Source organism: Setaria viridis, chromosome 9 (assembly GCF_005286985.2).
Source record: "Setaria viridis chromosome 9, Setaria_viridis_v4.0, whole genome shotgun sequence".
Taxonomy (NCBI): Eukaryota; Viridiplantae; Streptophyta; class Magnoliopsida; order Poales; family Poaceae; genus Setaria; species Setaria viridis.
In genome coordinates this window covers 33,649,742-33,665,709 of record NC_048271.2, presented here as the reverse complement: position 1 = coordinate 33,665,709, position 15,968 = coordinate 33,649,742, and the positions used below count along the sequence as shown (strand labels likewise).

General features: G+C 48.7%; 2 protein-coding genes across 3 annotated transcripts; one reads left to right on the top strand and one right to left on the bottom strand.

Annotated features, from left to right (window-relative positions):
- The first annotated feature begins 1,927 nt into the window (after nucleotides 1–1,927).
- Nucleotides 1,928–2,338, top strand: LOC117835562 (uncharacterized). The gene has a single exon (XM_034714918.1). The coding sequence runs from the start codon at nucleotides 1,928–1,930 to the stop codon at nucleotides 2,336–2,338; it is 411 nt and encodes a 136-aa protein (XP_034570809.1).
- Nucleotides 2,339–12,673: 10,335 nt separating this feature from the next.
- On the bottom strand, nucleotides 12,674–15,968 carry LOC117839686 (cysteine-rich receptor-like protein kinase 10). 2 transcript variants are annotated; one of them, XM_034720078.2, is made up of 7 exons: nucleotides 14,706–15,968; nucleotides 14,514–14,621; nucleotides 14,228–14,406; nucleotides 13,795–14,005; nucleotides 13,403–13,643; nucleotides 13,160–13,310; nucleotides 12,674–13,077 (listed from the first exon to the last, which is right to left on the bottom strand). In XM_034720078.2, the coding sequence occupies exons 1-7, from the start codon at nucleotides 15,493–15,495 to the stop codon at nucleotides 12,772–12,774; spliced, it is 1,986 nt and encodes a 661-aa protein (XP_034575969.1). In that variant the 5' UTR covers nucleotides 15,496–15,968; the 3' UTR covers nucleotides 12,674–12,771. The 2 variants fall into 2 exon arrangements, with proteins under 2 accessions (XP_034575969.1, XP_034575970.1); XM_034720079.2 differs by having other exon boundaries at nucleotides 14,228–14,388; nucleotides 14,706–15,967.

The window sequence follows — 15,968 nt, the reverse complement described above, 5'->3', positions numbered from 1 at the left end:
TGAGGACGACCCCACCGTGCTCCACATGGCTGCCTACCTTCTCACCTTGGATGAGCTCTACAATGAACAGACCGCACAACTGAAGCAGTAGATTCGTAGAGCCGAGGACGCAGAAGTTATGGTAAGGAGGCTCCAGGTGAGGTTGGCAGCAGCCGAGGCACGAGTAGCGGCCGCCCAAAGTAACGAGGCCGTCGCCGTTGAGGCCCTCAAGGGGGCCAAGGATCGGCACTCTCGGGAATTGAAGGATGCCCATCTTGTGAACCGCGCGAGAAGGAAGATGCGGGTCGTTGAGGATGATGAGGCCTCGATCTTGGATGGGATTGCTGTTGCCCAAGGGTCCGGCAAACGGAAGAGCCCTGACGCTCCGCCAGCACCACCACCTATAGAGACTTCCAGGAGAGACTCCGAAGTCATCGTCCCACCCTCGGTGGAGGACGATGTGCTGGCACTCCTCATTCCGCCGGAAGACCACTCAGTTCAGGATGAAGAATCGCCCCGCGAGTAGAATGCCCCACCTAGAGTTGTACCCCTAGTCAAGAAGTCATCCCGAGTCTAGAGTTGTACCCCAGTTGTGTTGTTTTATCGGTCGTGTAGTGCATGTTTTGGCCTCACCCCAAGTGTTGTAACCGTCCCGGTAAAATAATAAAATCGTTTGTGCTTGTTGTTTGTTAGTCTATGTGCTTGTCAACAGGAGGTGGATTCTATTTTTTTGAAAACATGAGTTAATTAACTAAACATTACTTTAAATCCAAATCCAAGTCTCATGAAAATTTGCTCAATTTGCAGATGCCTCCGTTGATGATGAACATCGAGGCCTACGTCGACGATGTGGTTGTCAAGAAAAAGGATATGGAAAGCTTCATAGCCGACCTCGCGGAGACCTTCAACAGCCTCCGGGTCTATCGCTGGAAACTCAACCCGGGCAAGTGTGTCTTCGGTGTCCCGTATGGAAAGTTTGTAGGCTTCATGGTCAGCCAGCGTGGCATCGAGGCCAATCCTGTCAAGGTGGATGCAATCAGAAACATGGTGAAACTATCCAACAAGAAAGATATCATGAAGCTTATGGGCATGATGGCGGCCCTTAGTCGCTTCATCAGCAAACTCGGAGCAAAAATTTCACCCTTCTTCAAGCTGCTCAAAAAGGCGGACAAATTCGAGTGGGATGACGAGGCCAGCAAGGCACTCGAAGAGCTCAAAGCTTTCCTCACCACTTTCCCCATGATGACAGCCCCAACTGACCAAGAAATGCTTCACCTCTACATCTCTACAATGACACACGTTGTCAGCACCGTGCTAGTTGTCGAACGTGAATAGCCCGACCATGCCCACATGGTGCAGCGACCGGTGTACTACGTTAGTGAGGTCGTCAGCGACTCCAAGATCCACTACACACAGGTTCAGAAATTGCTCTATGCAGTTCTGATCTCATCAAGAAAGATCCACCACTACTTCCTGTTGCACAAGATCCGGGTGGTATCCTCATACCCCATCGGCAAAATCCTCCACAACAGGGATGTCAAAGGCCACGTTGTCAAGTGGTCTGTGGAGCTCGGCAAGTTCGAACTCGATTTCTACCCATGTCATGCGATCAAGTCACAGATCCTAGCTGACTTCATGGCCGAGTGGATGGAGATCCAGAAGCCTCCCTCTCTGGAGAGACCTGAACACTAGACTATGTAGTTTGATGGCACCCTCAATCTTGAAGGAGCTGACGCGGGGGTCCTATTCATATCCCCCCAAAGGTAAGAAGCTCAAGTACATGCTCCAGATCCACTACAAGGCCACCAACAATGGCATTGAGTACGAAGCTCTCATCCACGGCCTCCGCATCGCTGTTTCCTTAGGGATCAAGAGCATCCTTGCATTTGGCGATTCCAAGGTCGTCATCGAGCAAGTTAACAAGAACTAGGACTGCACCAAGGAGTCCATGGACGCTTACTGCATAGAAATCTGCAAACTTGAGGCCCACTTCAATGGTCTTGAGTTCCACCATATCCCCAGGGACCATAATATCGCCGTCGATGTCCTGTCCAAGCTTGGCTCCAAACGTGCGCAGATTCTGGCCGGCGTCTTCATACAAGATCTCTTGAAGCCTTCCATCAAGATTCTAGACCCAGACCAGATCAACAACAACACTGAGGCTCCGACGGACCCAAAACCTATCGACATCATGATGATCGAGGCAGAAGAAGATTGGCGCACTCCATTCATAGCCCTGATCACCGACCAAATGGTGCTAGAAGACAAGATCGAACATGAAAAATTAGCTCAGCGCAGCGCAAACTACATCGTCATCGGCAAGGAGCTCTACAAAAGGCCGCATCCACAGGCATCCTGATAAAATGCATCCCTCGCAATGAGGGCATCGACCTCCTTCATGAGATCCACTTCGAAACGTGTGGGAACCAAGTTGCCTCGGGCACCTTGGTCAGCAAGGCATTCCGCTCCGGTTTCTATTGGCCAACAGCGGTAGCTGATGCAAAGGAGCTCGTCCAAAGGTGCAAAGGGTGTTAATTCTTCTCAAAGCAGCAACATGTACCGGCCTAGGCCCTGCACACCATCCCATCATTCTGGCCCTTTGCATGCTGGGGGCTGGATATGGTCGGACCGTTCAAGACCGCTTCGGGCGGCTACACCCATATCTTCATGGCAGTTGACAGATTCACCAAGTGGATTGAGGTCAAGGCTGTCACTAACATTGAGTTGGCCAAAGCCACTTAGTTCATGGAGGAAATTACACACCGCTTCGGTGTGCCAAATAGGATCATCACTAACCTTGGCGCGCAGTTCATAGGCTCCGAGTTCTGAGACTTCTACCAAGACAACCTTATCGATGTATATTACTCGTGAGTAGCGCACCCATGCTACAATGGTCAGGTCGAACGTGCGAATGGCATGGTCCTCCAATCCCTCAAGTCTCGCATCTTCAACGACGCGTCCAAGTACGCCACCAAGTGGTTGCATGAGCTACCCCAAGTTATTTGGGGTCTGCGAACCCAAAAGAGACGTGCTGCCGGCTATACCCCTTTCTTTATGGTGTACGGCTCCGAGGCCATCCTGCCATTCGACGTGGCCTTTGGTGCCCCACGCATCCAGTACTATGAGGAAGGCGAGGTAGAAAAAAGCTAGTGGGTTGACATTGACAGCCTTGAAGAGCATCGCGTGGCAGCCCTCATCTAGCATGCACGCCATGAGCAGCAGATACGGCGCTACCACGATTAGAACGTCAGGAAACGCTCCTTCAACGTCTGTGACCTGGTGCTTCGCGGGTCCAGTCTACCAAGGACATGCAGCAACTGGCCGCCCCCTAGGAGGGCCCCTTCATCATCAAAGAAGTCATCCAGCCAGGCACCTACCAACTCCAATGGGCGGACGGCTCAGGCGTCCCCAATCGTTGGAATATCGAGCATCTACGGCGTTTCTACCCCTAGATTCAAAAGCTATGTACCATGTTTCCCCTTGCATTGAATAAATAAAACCTCTGTGGTTCTTTGTGTACCTACTGCCTTACTATTCCTTTTTGCCCGAGCTGTTCCTGGGCCTGTCCAACCTGTTAGATAGACTGCTCGCTCTCAAGCTCGGGGGCTACCCCCAGGCACCGACCTTCGACTCCCGCATCTTTCTCCTCCCTCTCTCGAGGCAATACAACTAACTCATGTGGTTGGGTCCCAGCTCGCGAAACCTAGACAACCTTGCATTCACCCCTCCTGCAAGCTCGAGATCCGGTCTCAGCAGGACATTGGTCAGGCAAGGCTAGGCGCTTAGCGACTGGAAGCCTCAGCTACACGTTGTCCTGTCATATACACCAAGGGAGGGATGGAGACTCTTCTTTTCACCGCATATGATTAAGATCATTGCATCGCATATTTCATCACACAGTTTGATACACCTTAAAATTTCTTCCTATAGGTCCAAGTCATTTACAACACTCTCCGCCACATCCTGGTACTGATCAGCTAGCTCTGGAATCAAGTTCACGTTGAAGTCGGTGGCGACTCCTGTTGCAACGCGCTCCAAGGAGAACCGCGGGAAGTGTGACGCCAACACAGCGAAGGCGTTCTTGATGCATTCCACCGCAGTGTCCTTCAGCAGTGCTTTGAGCCCACCTGGTGCTACCTTGAGACAATCCAACAGTTGCGTTGGTGTGGTTGGGTCAGCGTCCGGTTGGACCATGTCCATCACATAGCTGGCCGCCTTCCGCAGATCCTCCGGCTCCACTTCTAGCCTTGCAATTACACGTTGGTCATTCTGAAGACTACTTACAGCAGCTTCTAAGCAGCACTTGGTCTTCTTGCGCGCATTGGCCTCATAGGTCAGCTTCTGCTTTACTACATACTCATGGTTGACCGCCATATCATGCTCTTGCTGGAGGCGCGCATTGGAGTCCTCGCACTCCTTGAGGTGCTGCTGGAGTCTTTGCTCCCTTATCGCGGCTTCTGCTTACCCAATCAAGTCCACATCAACATCAAGGCTACAAGGACAAAATTGATTAAAATAGGTCGGCACAACATACCTCTCATGTGTGAAGCCAAAACATCCTTTTCTAGGTCCCTCTACAGGAGCTAGTTGGTGGCGTCCTCCTTTGCCTTCTTGAGCTCGGCCTCAAGGCGCTCTGCCTTCAGGAGACAATGCTCGGCTCTCTGGGTCCCTTTCACCCTCTTCCGCGCACGCACGGCCAGACCCTATTTTCATCTCAAACATTCAGAATACTGTAAAGAAACCGGATTTCAAATACAAGTCGGGCGGCATACTTACAGACACCAGCTCGCCAACGTCCTGGGATGCTTTCCGAAGCTTGAGAAGGTGAAGGACCGGAAAGGCGACTAGAGGGGGGGTGAATGGGAGCTGATTCAAATTTTCTCAAAGAACCTCGACTAAAATCCCAAACAATCCACAAACCTCTCTTCTAGCAAAATCAAGTCCACTTAGCTATGCACGAGCTAATGGACCAAGGAATGCTGCTAGAAACTCAGTTTGAGACTAGCGGAAGCAAGAAGGAGCCCAAACAAGTATTGGAAGAACAAATTTGAAAACCAACACTAAGTTTCGGAAAATTCTGGAAAATCCGTCGGGAAATTCCGGACTTTCAGAAATTTTTGAAAAAACCTTTGGAAAATTCCGCAACTTTGGAAATTTCCAGAATATTCTGGAACTCCAAAAACAACCTTCGCGAGGAAGGTGGAAAAATTAAAAACTCAATCAAATGACCTCCAAAATCACGAAATTTAAACCATAGACTCACAACAACATACCAAAGGTATTCCCAAAGGCTCAAGTTGAAAAGCTCAAGAATTGATCACCAGATTCAAAGGATTTGGGATGGGCATAAGAAAGGGGATTTTCGGAAAATCTCAAAATTCAAGGTGTTCGTGCATGGATTTGCTAGAGGATCATCCTAGATGTTCTTATACATATCCTAGCACTGATTTTCTCTGAGAAAAATACCCCAAATCGCTGCCAATCGCAAAGACGAAAAATCCCAAAAATACCTCCAAAAATACCAAAAAAGATAAATTTCATATTCAAAGAGGATGGAACAAGATGGAACGAAATTGATCTTTGCATTACTTCACCATGTTCGGTTACAAGCCACTCCTAAGCACAATCAAAATTAGGATGGCAAAAAGATCAAATCAAAGATCCTTCCTCTCTCCCTCTCTCCCTCTACCAAAGGCTCTCACAAACAAATGAGTAAACCCCACCGAAAATAACCAAACAGATGGCTACCCTAACAACCCTCCTACAAATATATAGGCATCCGGAAAATAACTAGAATGTCCTTACATGAAGCACACAACTCAAATACCCCCAAGGGTAAAATCATCCAACTTTTTCCTCATGTATCTGACGGACCCGGTGCCTTCACGACTTCGCTTTGCCTCGACGCAAGCTTCGCGATGGTGCCACGCATCCTTCGACTCGACGTCGTCCAGCCGCACCGGACTTGTCCCCCGGTTTTGAGGCCAAACCGGTCAAACCCTCCTGCATACCCTGCATGCATGACTCATCCCTGGTTTTGAGGCCAAAGCGGTCAAAACCCTCTTGCACAATGCGCACGACGTGACTCACCGATGTCGACGCGTGTCCGACCTCTGCCAAGCCTTTGACGCCTCCAAGTCTTTTGCTCCCGGGCCGCCTACTCGACTCGCCTCCATCCCGCTTGACTCGACCGACGCTATCTCCATCACCATCCGTGTACTCTTACTCTTTCGTGCACCATATGAATCACCCATGACTCTGCCCAGACTCCTCGGATCCCTCAGTCCAAGCCTACTCGTGTCCACCCTTCACAACCCTAGTACATCGGCATGAACCTTTCGCTTGACCTTCACCTCATGTCGTCGACCACCATGTCGCATCCTACACCTGCACATCACAAGCCAAGAGATACAACACACAACATATGGTTTACACAAACACCACAACACAACGCATACAACACAACACATCCGGTTAGCCGTTAGCATAATCATGCACATATAAAATATGAATTCAACCGGTAAAGCCTCAAATCATCTAGTCAATCACTCATCACAAATAGACCAAGGCACATCTCAACTTGGTCTCTCAGAAGGTCTTCCTTATCCCACGCTACGTCCTCAGCTAAGTCCATGTCAGAGAAGTCCTTGGTGTCAGACTCACTTTCATGGAGTACACCAAGGTCAACATCCTCGGTGGGCCTCTTTGGTGGCAGGTCATCCCCGGGCAGTTGCTCCTGTTGAGGCTCGACTCTAGTCCCCTCATCAGCCACCTTCTTGACCTCGGGGTCGACCATAGTAATGTGTGCAGCCCTGGAGCCGGCTTCATTCTATTGTGGTGTTGGAGTCGGCGCAACTATCTCTATCAGCTCCGGCCTCCGGGGGCGTCAACTTCTCCACGGTGTAACTGCTTGTTGCCTCGGTCTGGGCCGAGCAGCTGGTCAGCTGCGCACCACTGTCATCGACCAGCACGGTGGTTCTGCATCGTCAATACAACAAGCAATTCAAACAAATTAGTCAGCAACAGTAACTACAACACAGACGGCATAAGCAGTTCGCACTTACAGGGTGCCCTTCTTCTTCACCCGGTACTTGGGGCACAACGGTGGTGGCAGTGCCGACGTATCTTCGCTGGACCTACAGTGGATCTTCGCTTTCAGCACTTCCTTGACACAAGCCGCATCAGCCACGGTGGTTTCCTGGAGCTCCGACTTCTTCTTCGCAGGAGGGCTTGGCATGTCGGACTCCTCGTATGCCTCACTAGCTGACCTAACTGTGGAGGTCATGCTCGGGGTGGCCTTCTCCTTCCCCTTCCCCTTCTTACCGGCCATCTTCGTCTTCGTGAAGCTCAGCTTCTACGATTTGGAGGCGGGTTGCTTGCGCACGGCTTGCCGTGTCAGATGTCCAATCGGCTCAGCGCCTTGGGCCTGGCCAACCCCTTCTGTCACACCCTCGTCCGACCCAATGGAGGAGTCAGACTCCCACTGAAGGTTGGCAGGTGGCATGTTGGGCACGTCGGTCGGGCGAATCTTGGGTCCCTGCTGCTCGACCCCCCCAGGCATTGGTGCTGGGGAAAAGTATATAAATACATCATCCTGGTCAATGCACAGATACATTCAGAAACATCACATAAAGACATGTAGTATGTCATGTCAACGCCATTGAAAATCTTATCGGGTTGGATGGCGGCCTTTTCAACGAATACGCCTTGGGGCAGTTCTTGTTCCTAATGACACCCACGAAGAACTCGGACATCCGGTTGATGATCTCCTCCTTGGGCACCTTGCGCTGGACCTCCGTGGTCGGTCCTTCGGCCTTGAGTATTCATATGCCAGGTGTACTTGGTGCTTGATTGGCTGCGTCAGCCTCATGCTGAAGTTAATGCTATGGCTCCGACCGTTAGTCCCCGTGATTTTAGGTCAGCAATCTTTGCCAGCAGTTCATTCACTTGGACTTGCTCCTTTGAGGTCGGCTGATTTGACCATTCAGGCATAACAGTTGGCCCGTACCCTGTGCGTGGCGGTAGCTCGGGCTATTGATTGGCAATGGTGAACCACTCCGTGTGCCAACCCTTGTTGGAGTCCTTCAGCTGCAGATCAAAATACTCCTGCACCTTTTTCGCCCAAAGAGAAAAAACACACCCACCAATCACTCTCAGCTTCCCTTTGGTGGATACAATCTTCAATTGGTACAAGTACCTCCACAGATCAAACTGCGGGAGGATGCCCAGATACACCTCGCACAGATGGATAAATATGGTAATACCAAGAATGGAGTTGGGATTTAGATGTACCAATTCAATCCGGTAGTAGTACAGAAGACCCCGGAGGAAGTCTCCGCATGGGATCCCGAATCATGGCTCAAAGAATGGTGTGAAGACCACCATCTCCATCTTGTCCTCCATCAAAAAATCTTGGCCGGCGGTGGGCTTCCAATCTAGTAGTGCCTGTGGCCTGAAGAGGCCCCGTCGACGAGGGCCTGGATGCGTTCCTGGGTCATCACGGATTTCACCCACACCGTCATTGGCTTGGGGATGTTTGCTTGCACCATTTCTTCAAGCTCTAAACCTTGAGATTTAGATCTAATGGTGGCTAGGGTTTTGATGCGCATGCGGAGGCGTGGTGGCTCGAGCGACGGCGGTGGAATGCGCGCGAGTAGAATGGGACTTGTGGCGACATGGCTTAGGGTTCGCAAGTACAGTGGCGAGAAGCTCAGTGGACTATGGCGGTAGCACTGCGAGTGTTACAGATGGAAACGAAATGGCAGTGTGACCCCTCGCACTTTTGAGGGGCGTGATAGCGTAACATTCGGACGGAATTAGCGGGCCTCTCGTTATTGTGGCACAGTGCGCTGGGCGGAATCTATGAGGATCTTTTTAACACGGCATGCGTGGGACGAAATCTACGGGTTATCCATTACGCTTTCAATGGCATGCCTCCATGGCTCCGCTAGTCCTCATCCTCGGGAGCTGAGCGTTTATTTCAGGTCGGCATGCTTCCGCGGCTCCACCAGTCCTTGTTCTCGGGGGCTAGGCACCTATTTTAGGTCGGTGCGCCTCCGTGGCTCTGCTAGTCCTTGTCCTCGGGGGCTGATGCCTATTTCAGGTTGGCGCACCTCCGCAGCTCCGCCAGTCCTTGTCCTCAGGGGCTGGGCACCTATTTCAGGTCAGTGCGCCTCCGTGGCTTCGTATGTTCTTGTCCTCGGGGGCTGGGCGCCTATTTTAGGTTGATGCGCCTCCGCGGCTTTGCCAGTCCTCGTCCTCAAGGGCTAGGCACCTATTTTAGGTTGGTGCACCTTCGTGGCTCCGCCTGTCCTTGTCCTCGAGGGCTGGGCACTTATTTTAGGTCGGTACGCCTCCACGGCTTTGTCAGCCCTTGTCCTCGGGGGCTGGGCGCCTATTTTAGGTCGGCGCGCCTCTCCGGCTCCGCCAGTCTTCATCCTCGGGGGCTGGGCACCTATTTCAAGTCGGCGTGCCTCTATGGCTCCGCTAGTTCTCGTACTCGGGGGCTGGACACCCTATTTCAAGTTGGCATGCTACATGGCTCCACCAGTCCCCACACTCGGGGGCTGGACGCCCTATTTCGAGTTGGTGTGCTTCCGCGGCCCTATCAGCCCCCACATTTGGATGTAGGGACACACATATATATATACTCAACTACAACCATATTCCTTGGAATGATTACTAGCAGTGCATGTTACAAATGCCTGTGGCAAGTCTGAAATAGCTAATATCCCAGGATACCGGCTAAGAAGTTATAATACAAAAAAGTTACACGGAACACCTCCTTGCTAACGGTATCTCCGAGAAGCTCGCAGGGTTCGTGATACAGCTTGTCACGAGGATTTTTCTAACATCATTACCTCTTAACTTCAACGAAGAGACTGCGAAGGGAAGGAGCATCCTAGTTTTCCTCACGAGAATTCTTTTGGCATCGGGCGACCAGGCGGGTGCTATTCCTATCAAAGACTATAAGTTTCCAGCCTACGAGTGCTATTATTCGGGCCATGCCTCTTCATGCTGAATGCTAGTCTATATATAGCATGGTCGCTGGTTCACAACTAAGGTGCTACAATGGGTCTGTGAGGGCTCACGACAAAATTCTCCCAATTCAAGGTTGCACTGTTTTCACGAGATGCTTGGTCTTACTTCAATAAAGGCCGATAGGAATCTTACAGTTGCTCAGGTGGTGCAGTATTTGTGGACATGCATCTTTGTCGTGTCCCCATTGTCCATCCTTATCTTCAAAGAGTTAGGCGTGTATTTTTGGTCAGCGGGTCCCCATGGCTGCGCATATACTTGTGCTCGGGCACTAGGATCTGCTTCAGGGATCAACTTTTTCTTCTTTGACCATTGGACCGATTATCCTAATTGCTTCAATGCTCGGGAGCTACTCGTATGGAGTGCGTCTTGCGATGCCCTCCATATCCTTCGCCCCGACCTACTGGATGCCCGCATCCATCAACTCGGTGCTCGACTTCGCTCTGTGTGTTGGCTCTACGTTGCTTGAAATTTCTTCTTTTTTGAGCACTGCGTAGCCTCTCCGTCACCATGACGCCATCGCAGCTTCAGCCGACTTCATTTCAAGCTTCGCTGTGATGACCTCAAGTTCCTGTTCGCCTACACATCACTCAGGGGCTTGAGAGATATGGGTACCCCATGAGTCCCTACTGATCAGGATACTGGTCGGACTTGATAGTGAGCCCGCCCGACCAGGGCGTGCGGGCTGAGGATATGAAGTTACTTGGAGTACAAGACAAGGCAACTAGACAGTTCAAATCTACTTGGATATTGCGCAACGCGTATTGTAGTCCGACTCAGATTACCTTTCATGTAGCAATCGAGTAGTTTAGATTCAACCCAACTTGTAACCCTAGGTCGTCAGCCTATATAAGGCGGCCAAGGGAGCCTCCTGAGGGCAATCCAATCCTAGCAACTGATCCCATCCAATCTCATACCAACAATACAAACTACCAGAATACAGGACGTAGGGTATTACTCTCCGGAGGCCTGAACCTGTCTAAAACTCTCGTGTCTTTTGTGTTCTCGTGATCACCTTCAAGTTCTTGGTTTGCCAATTGCCCTCACCTACAAATCAACCACTTGGGTAACCCCTAGTGGATTGCTGGGCTTATAAATCCGATAGCTAGGTTCATTTCTTTGACACATACAAATCCCGAGCTGGATTATCCAGTGACTTGGACTTAGCACATTTTTGTAGTGTACTGATCCATTCGATACTTCTTCCGACATACCCTATTGGATAATCCGTTGAATAGCACTTCCATCTCTAGAAACTTTTCCTCTCTGAGTGAAATTCTGATGAATACTCCGATGCACCATCCAGTGACCTGATGCCCCATCGGATATTCCAATGTCTTTGTCTGGTGCTTGTTTTTCTTCATTTCTCGCTATATTTCTACTAGAACTTGGACATCATAGAATAATTCTAAGTCCTTCATTTTATCATGGATTCTATCCTGGGGAATTATAAAGTCTATAAATACTTGGCAAACTGTTAGTCATGATAACTATGTAGTTGTTCAGTCACGAAAATCACAATTAGTGGTCTAATGGGGCTATATTTCTTATAGAGGGGATGAATCCATGAAGGGTGAAGTGACCGCCAACCAGCAGGGGGACTAAGAGTGGTGGAACCAGGCTGACCAAATCTCTCACCAAACACGAGGAGCACCCTTGTCCTTGAAGCTGTTGGCAAGACCTTTCACGGTGCATCTAGGTTCCACTTATCAGCATCCAATGCCCTCTGAGGGAAGGAAGTCAAGGAGGAAGGAAGGTCGACAAAATGGAGAGAAACCCCAGCATATGATTTGATGGTGCCATAAAAAAAGAGAGCGATGATGAAGCAGAGGAACCAACGACGGGCTCAATAGACCATAGTCGAAGCGTTACACAAGTGCTTGGTCTGCATGAACAAGTGGACACTTTACAGAATCAACAGAGTTAATTCTCTCTGGAAAACTGTTTGGCACAGGTTCTCCTGGATTCAACCTAGAAGCTCCTCCGGGAGCTCTGCCAAACAGGCACTTATGAGTCTCAATTCTCCACTGCCTTTTAAGTTTTATGTTTTTTAGTTATGAGCTGCAACCAAGGCCCAAGAGATAGGACATGTAAAGTTAGTCCAGACAAGAAAATCCTATAACATGCACAATTAGGTCTACATAAAAAAATGTGTATTAAAAATATTTCACAAGATGAACCACTTTGTAGGTACAGTGAATCAACATAAAGGTAAGTTAGTGAGAATAGTGTTAAATGCACGATTAAAGCACAAACATACAAATGGGTGCTTAGGTGCATCATCTCTCAAATTGTAACGTATTAGGTACATCATCTATAGTTGATTATTTCGTTTTCATTTAGCCTTATATCCAATCTTTATAGATCAAAATCACCATGTTTCAGAGAAAGTTTAAGAGAAAGTTTAACATATTCAAAACCTTTACTGTCGTAGGAAAATCACTTCACAGTGTGGTTCTGATTTTCTATACGCATACGCCCTTCATGCAAAATGTATTCCATTTATGTTACAGTAAAAGTAACAGGTTACTAGATGCATAATTAAAGCTAGGTATTAATTTGCAATAAAAAGTTAAAGCTAGGTAAAACAACCAAATGTACACTCCAACTAGGAAGCCTCTTCCATGCTCTCAAGAGTGCATAACTGAAACACCACTTGCCAGAAGGATAAGAAGCAATGCATTATACAGTAGTTATTGTATCTTTACCAATACACTGGGATGGTAAAAACCATATGCCAAAAGGAAAAAAAAACTATCTAGGAGTGGTGACAGATATGGTCACATCATTGATACTGCATGACTCAGTAGCAGTATATGCCTCTTCATTTCCTACCCTTACATTGTAATATGCTGGCTGCTTAGGCTCACTCAGGATGGTAGCAGTCTCACTGCTTAGCATTGAAACAACATCTGCCATGGTTGGTCGATCAGCCGCATTCTCTTGAACACACAACAATGCAATGTTAATGCACCGCATGATTTCTGCCGAGTGACCGTTGGGAGTCAAAGATGCATCAACAAGATCAATCCACTTTTCCTCTTCCCACAATTGCCATGCCTGAATGCAATTTCATTACACACTATAGGTCATGGTTGCAAAATAAACAAAACAATTGATATATTTGTGTCTATAAACTCACATATCCAATGAGATTGATAAAATCACCACACTGATTACTACCAGAATTCCGTTTTCCACTAAGGATCTCAAGAACAAGAACACCAAAGCTGAATACATCGGACTTGATAGAGAAAATGCCCTCCGAAGCATACTCAGGAGCCATATAGCCACTAAAATGGTATGCAAAACATGTCAAAATTACTGTAAGTGATTGACTTGCAATATAAATGTTGATAAATGGATTTATTTCTACAAAACTTACTATGTGCCAACCACTCTTCTTGTAGTGTTTCCATCAATGTTATTTGAGCTGAATATTTTTGCTAGGCCGAAATCTGATATTTTTGGATTCATTTCACAGTCCAAGAGAATGTTGCTGGGTTTAAGATCCCGATGTATGACACGCAACCGGGAGTGCTTATGTAGGTAAAGAAGTCCATGTGATATTCCCTCAATTATTGCTACAAGTTTGGACCAATCCAGTAAAGCTCTTCTATTTTCATCTGCACATAAATTACAGATTACTAGAGAACACGTACTTGGAAAATAATCTACTATATTTGTGGGCTGATAGTACCTAAATCTTGAGTAACTTTTTGTCATTCGAGCATTGATAAACAATATATGTACTAAATTAAATAATGCAACACATACCGAAGATGAAGAAATCCAAGCTTTTGTTTGGCAAGTATTCATAGACCAATATTTTCTCCTTTTCTTGGGAGCAACATCCCAAGAGCCTAACCAAATTCCTGTGTTGGAGTTTGGCTATGAGCTGGACTTCATTTTTGAACTCTGTGAAACCTTGCCCTGAATGTGAAGCGAGTCTCTTGACTGCTATCTCCAATCCATCAGCAAACTGGCCCTGAGATAGAAAACAAAATGTTCGAAAGTTAGGATCTTCCCCAGTCTACCCTCTATTTCTTTGGCTGCTCAATATTTCCCAGTGTAGTAGGCTCGATATGCCGACAGTATAGTGATGACTCTAATCAATTGTTGTGGTTTAGAGGTAGGACTTCGACTGATAAATAATCCCCAATAAAAGAAAATATACTGATACATATCTGTTTTTTCATAATTAGTTTACCTTGTAGACAGCGCCAAATCCACCTTGTCCAAGTTTGTTTTCTTCTGAAAAATGATTTGTGGCCTCCAGCACCTGTTCAAAGTCGAAGACCGAGAACTCTGAGTTCTTTCCATCCCAAACTGGTTCTTCATCTCCCTGCAAGTCCTGAGTACGCCTTGATCCTAGTCGTAACCTCATCGCTTTTGTCATGCATGTTTAGTCATATCTTCTAAATGAACATGTGCTATTAATTGAAACTAATTTAAACAACTTGATTGAACTCCGTGGCAGTAACTAATTCACATACCTTTCCTGTACCTTCTGAACAAAGGGGAGTAGAAGATGAAGCAGAGAAATGCTGCCGCCGCTAGAGGAACTACAACTATGGGAATCGCCCAGAGATTGCTCATATGCCCTGATCACAATATGGCAACATGCCCATTAAGCTTTGATTGGTAAACAATATGTTTGATGTCATGTAACAACCATGGAAACTTACTCCTGTGCTTGGCCACCGTAGTCGGGGTCGGAGCTGGCGCCGGTGGCGATGACCGCCCAAGACGCAGCATGGGTTGGCTGTTATAGAACGGAGACATCTCATACCTGAATGAACACCGTATGACATGGATCTGCCCTCCCATCCGCAAGGCCATGGTCGAGTTGACCATGCCGAGGAGGCGCCGGAGGCACACCAGGCAGTCGCCGGCGGACAGGTCCGGCGTGCACTGTGCCAGGGAGTACACCGGCGGAAACGTCGTGCCGCTGTCCGCGATGCCCGTGGCGAACCGCCTCGGCGCCGTGCTGGCCGCCTTCTCCACCGTCTCCAGCAGAAGCTCGTGGATGAGGCCGGCGATGAGGCGGACGTCGCCGGTCACGTTCTTCTCGTTCCACCTCTCCAAATGCATAGTGTCTCCGTTTTCCCCTGTGCTGTTGTAGGGGACGAGAACGTTGTCGACAGAGTAGGCTAGAGTGCAGGCGTCGCCGTAGTTGGAGGCGAACTTGTAGCACTCCTGGCCCGGCGGCGTCCCGATTTTGTCAAACGTGTTGGCGACGCAATCGCCGCATGTCGTGTCGTCGAGGACGTCGCCGCGGCAGAGCGCGAGAGCGTAGACGATGTCGGGGGCTTGGCCAAAGGAGGTGGTGGCAAAGTGTACGGGGGACGAGGACGTGTTCTTCGGGAGGGTGGCCGCGACTCGCTTAAGGTTATCGCAGAACACGTCGGCAGCAGCTGGGAACGGCGTGAGGAGGATGGTGAGAACAAGGAGCAGGACTCCGGCGATGATGGCCATCCTGGCTACACCAGCTTACCTCACGTGTACTAGCTAGTGCTAAGTCTTATATACTAAAAGCATCTCCAGCAGATTGATCTTCCCCTTTCCCTTTTATCACTCTACAGGGGAATCCCCTTTCACAATTTCAAATTTTTGGGGAGCGACGAGCTGGGACGGGCGAGCGCCGGCACAAGGCTGAACATCTAACGGCCAAGAACACTAGATCGCACAGTTGGAGAGAAAAGGGAAGAAAGTGAGAAGGAAAGGACCCTTTGAAAAAGGGGAGAGGGAGGGGAAGAAAGGAGATTGAAAAAAAAATTAAAGGGCAAAGGGGAATGGAAAGGGGATATGCTGAAGCTGGTTCTTCTCCCCTAAATCCTCTTTATGACGTAAAAGAGGAAAGAACAAAGCGGAAAGGGGATCTGCTGGTTAATTACCCGTTGCTTTCAGTAGTCAAGGCCTTTGAATGTTTGAAACTATCTAATCACCCA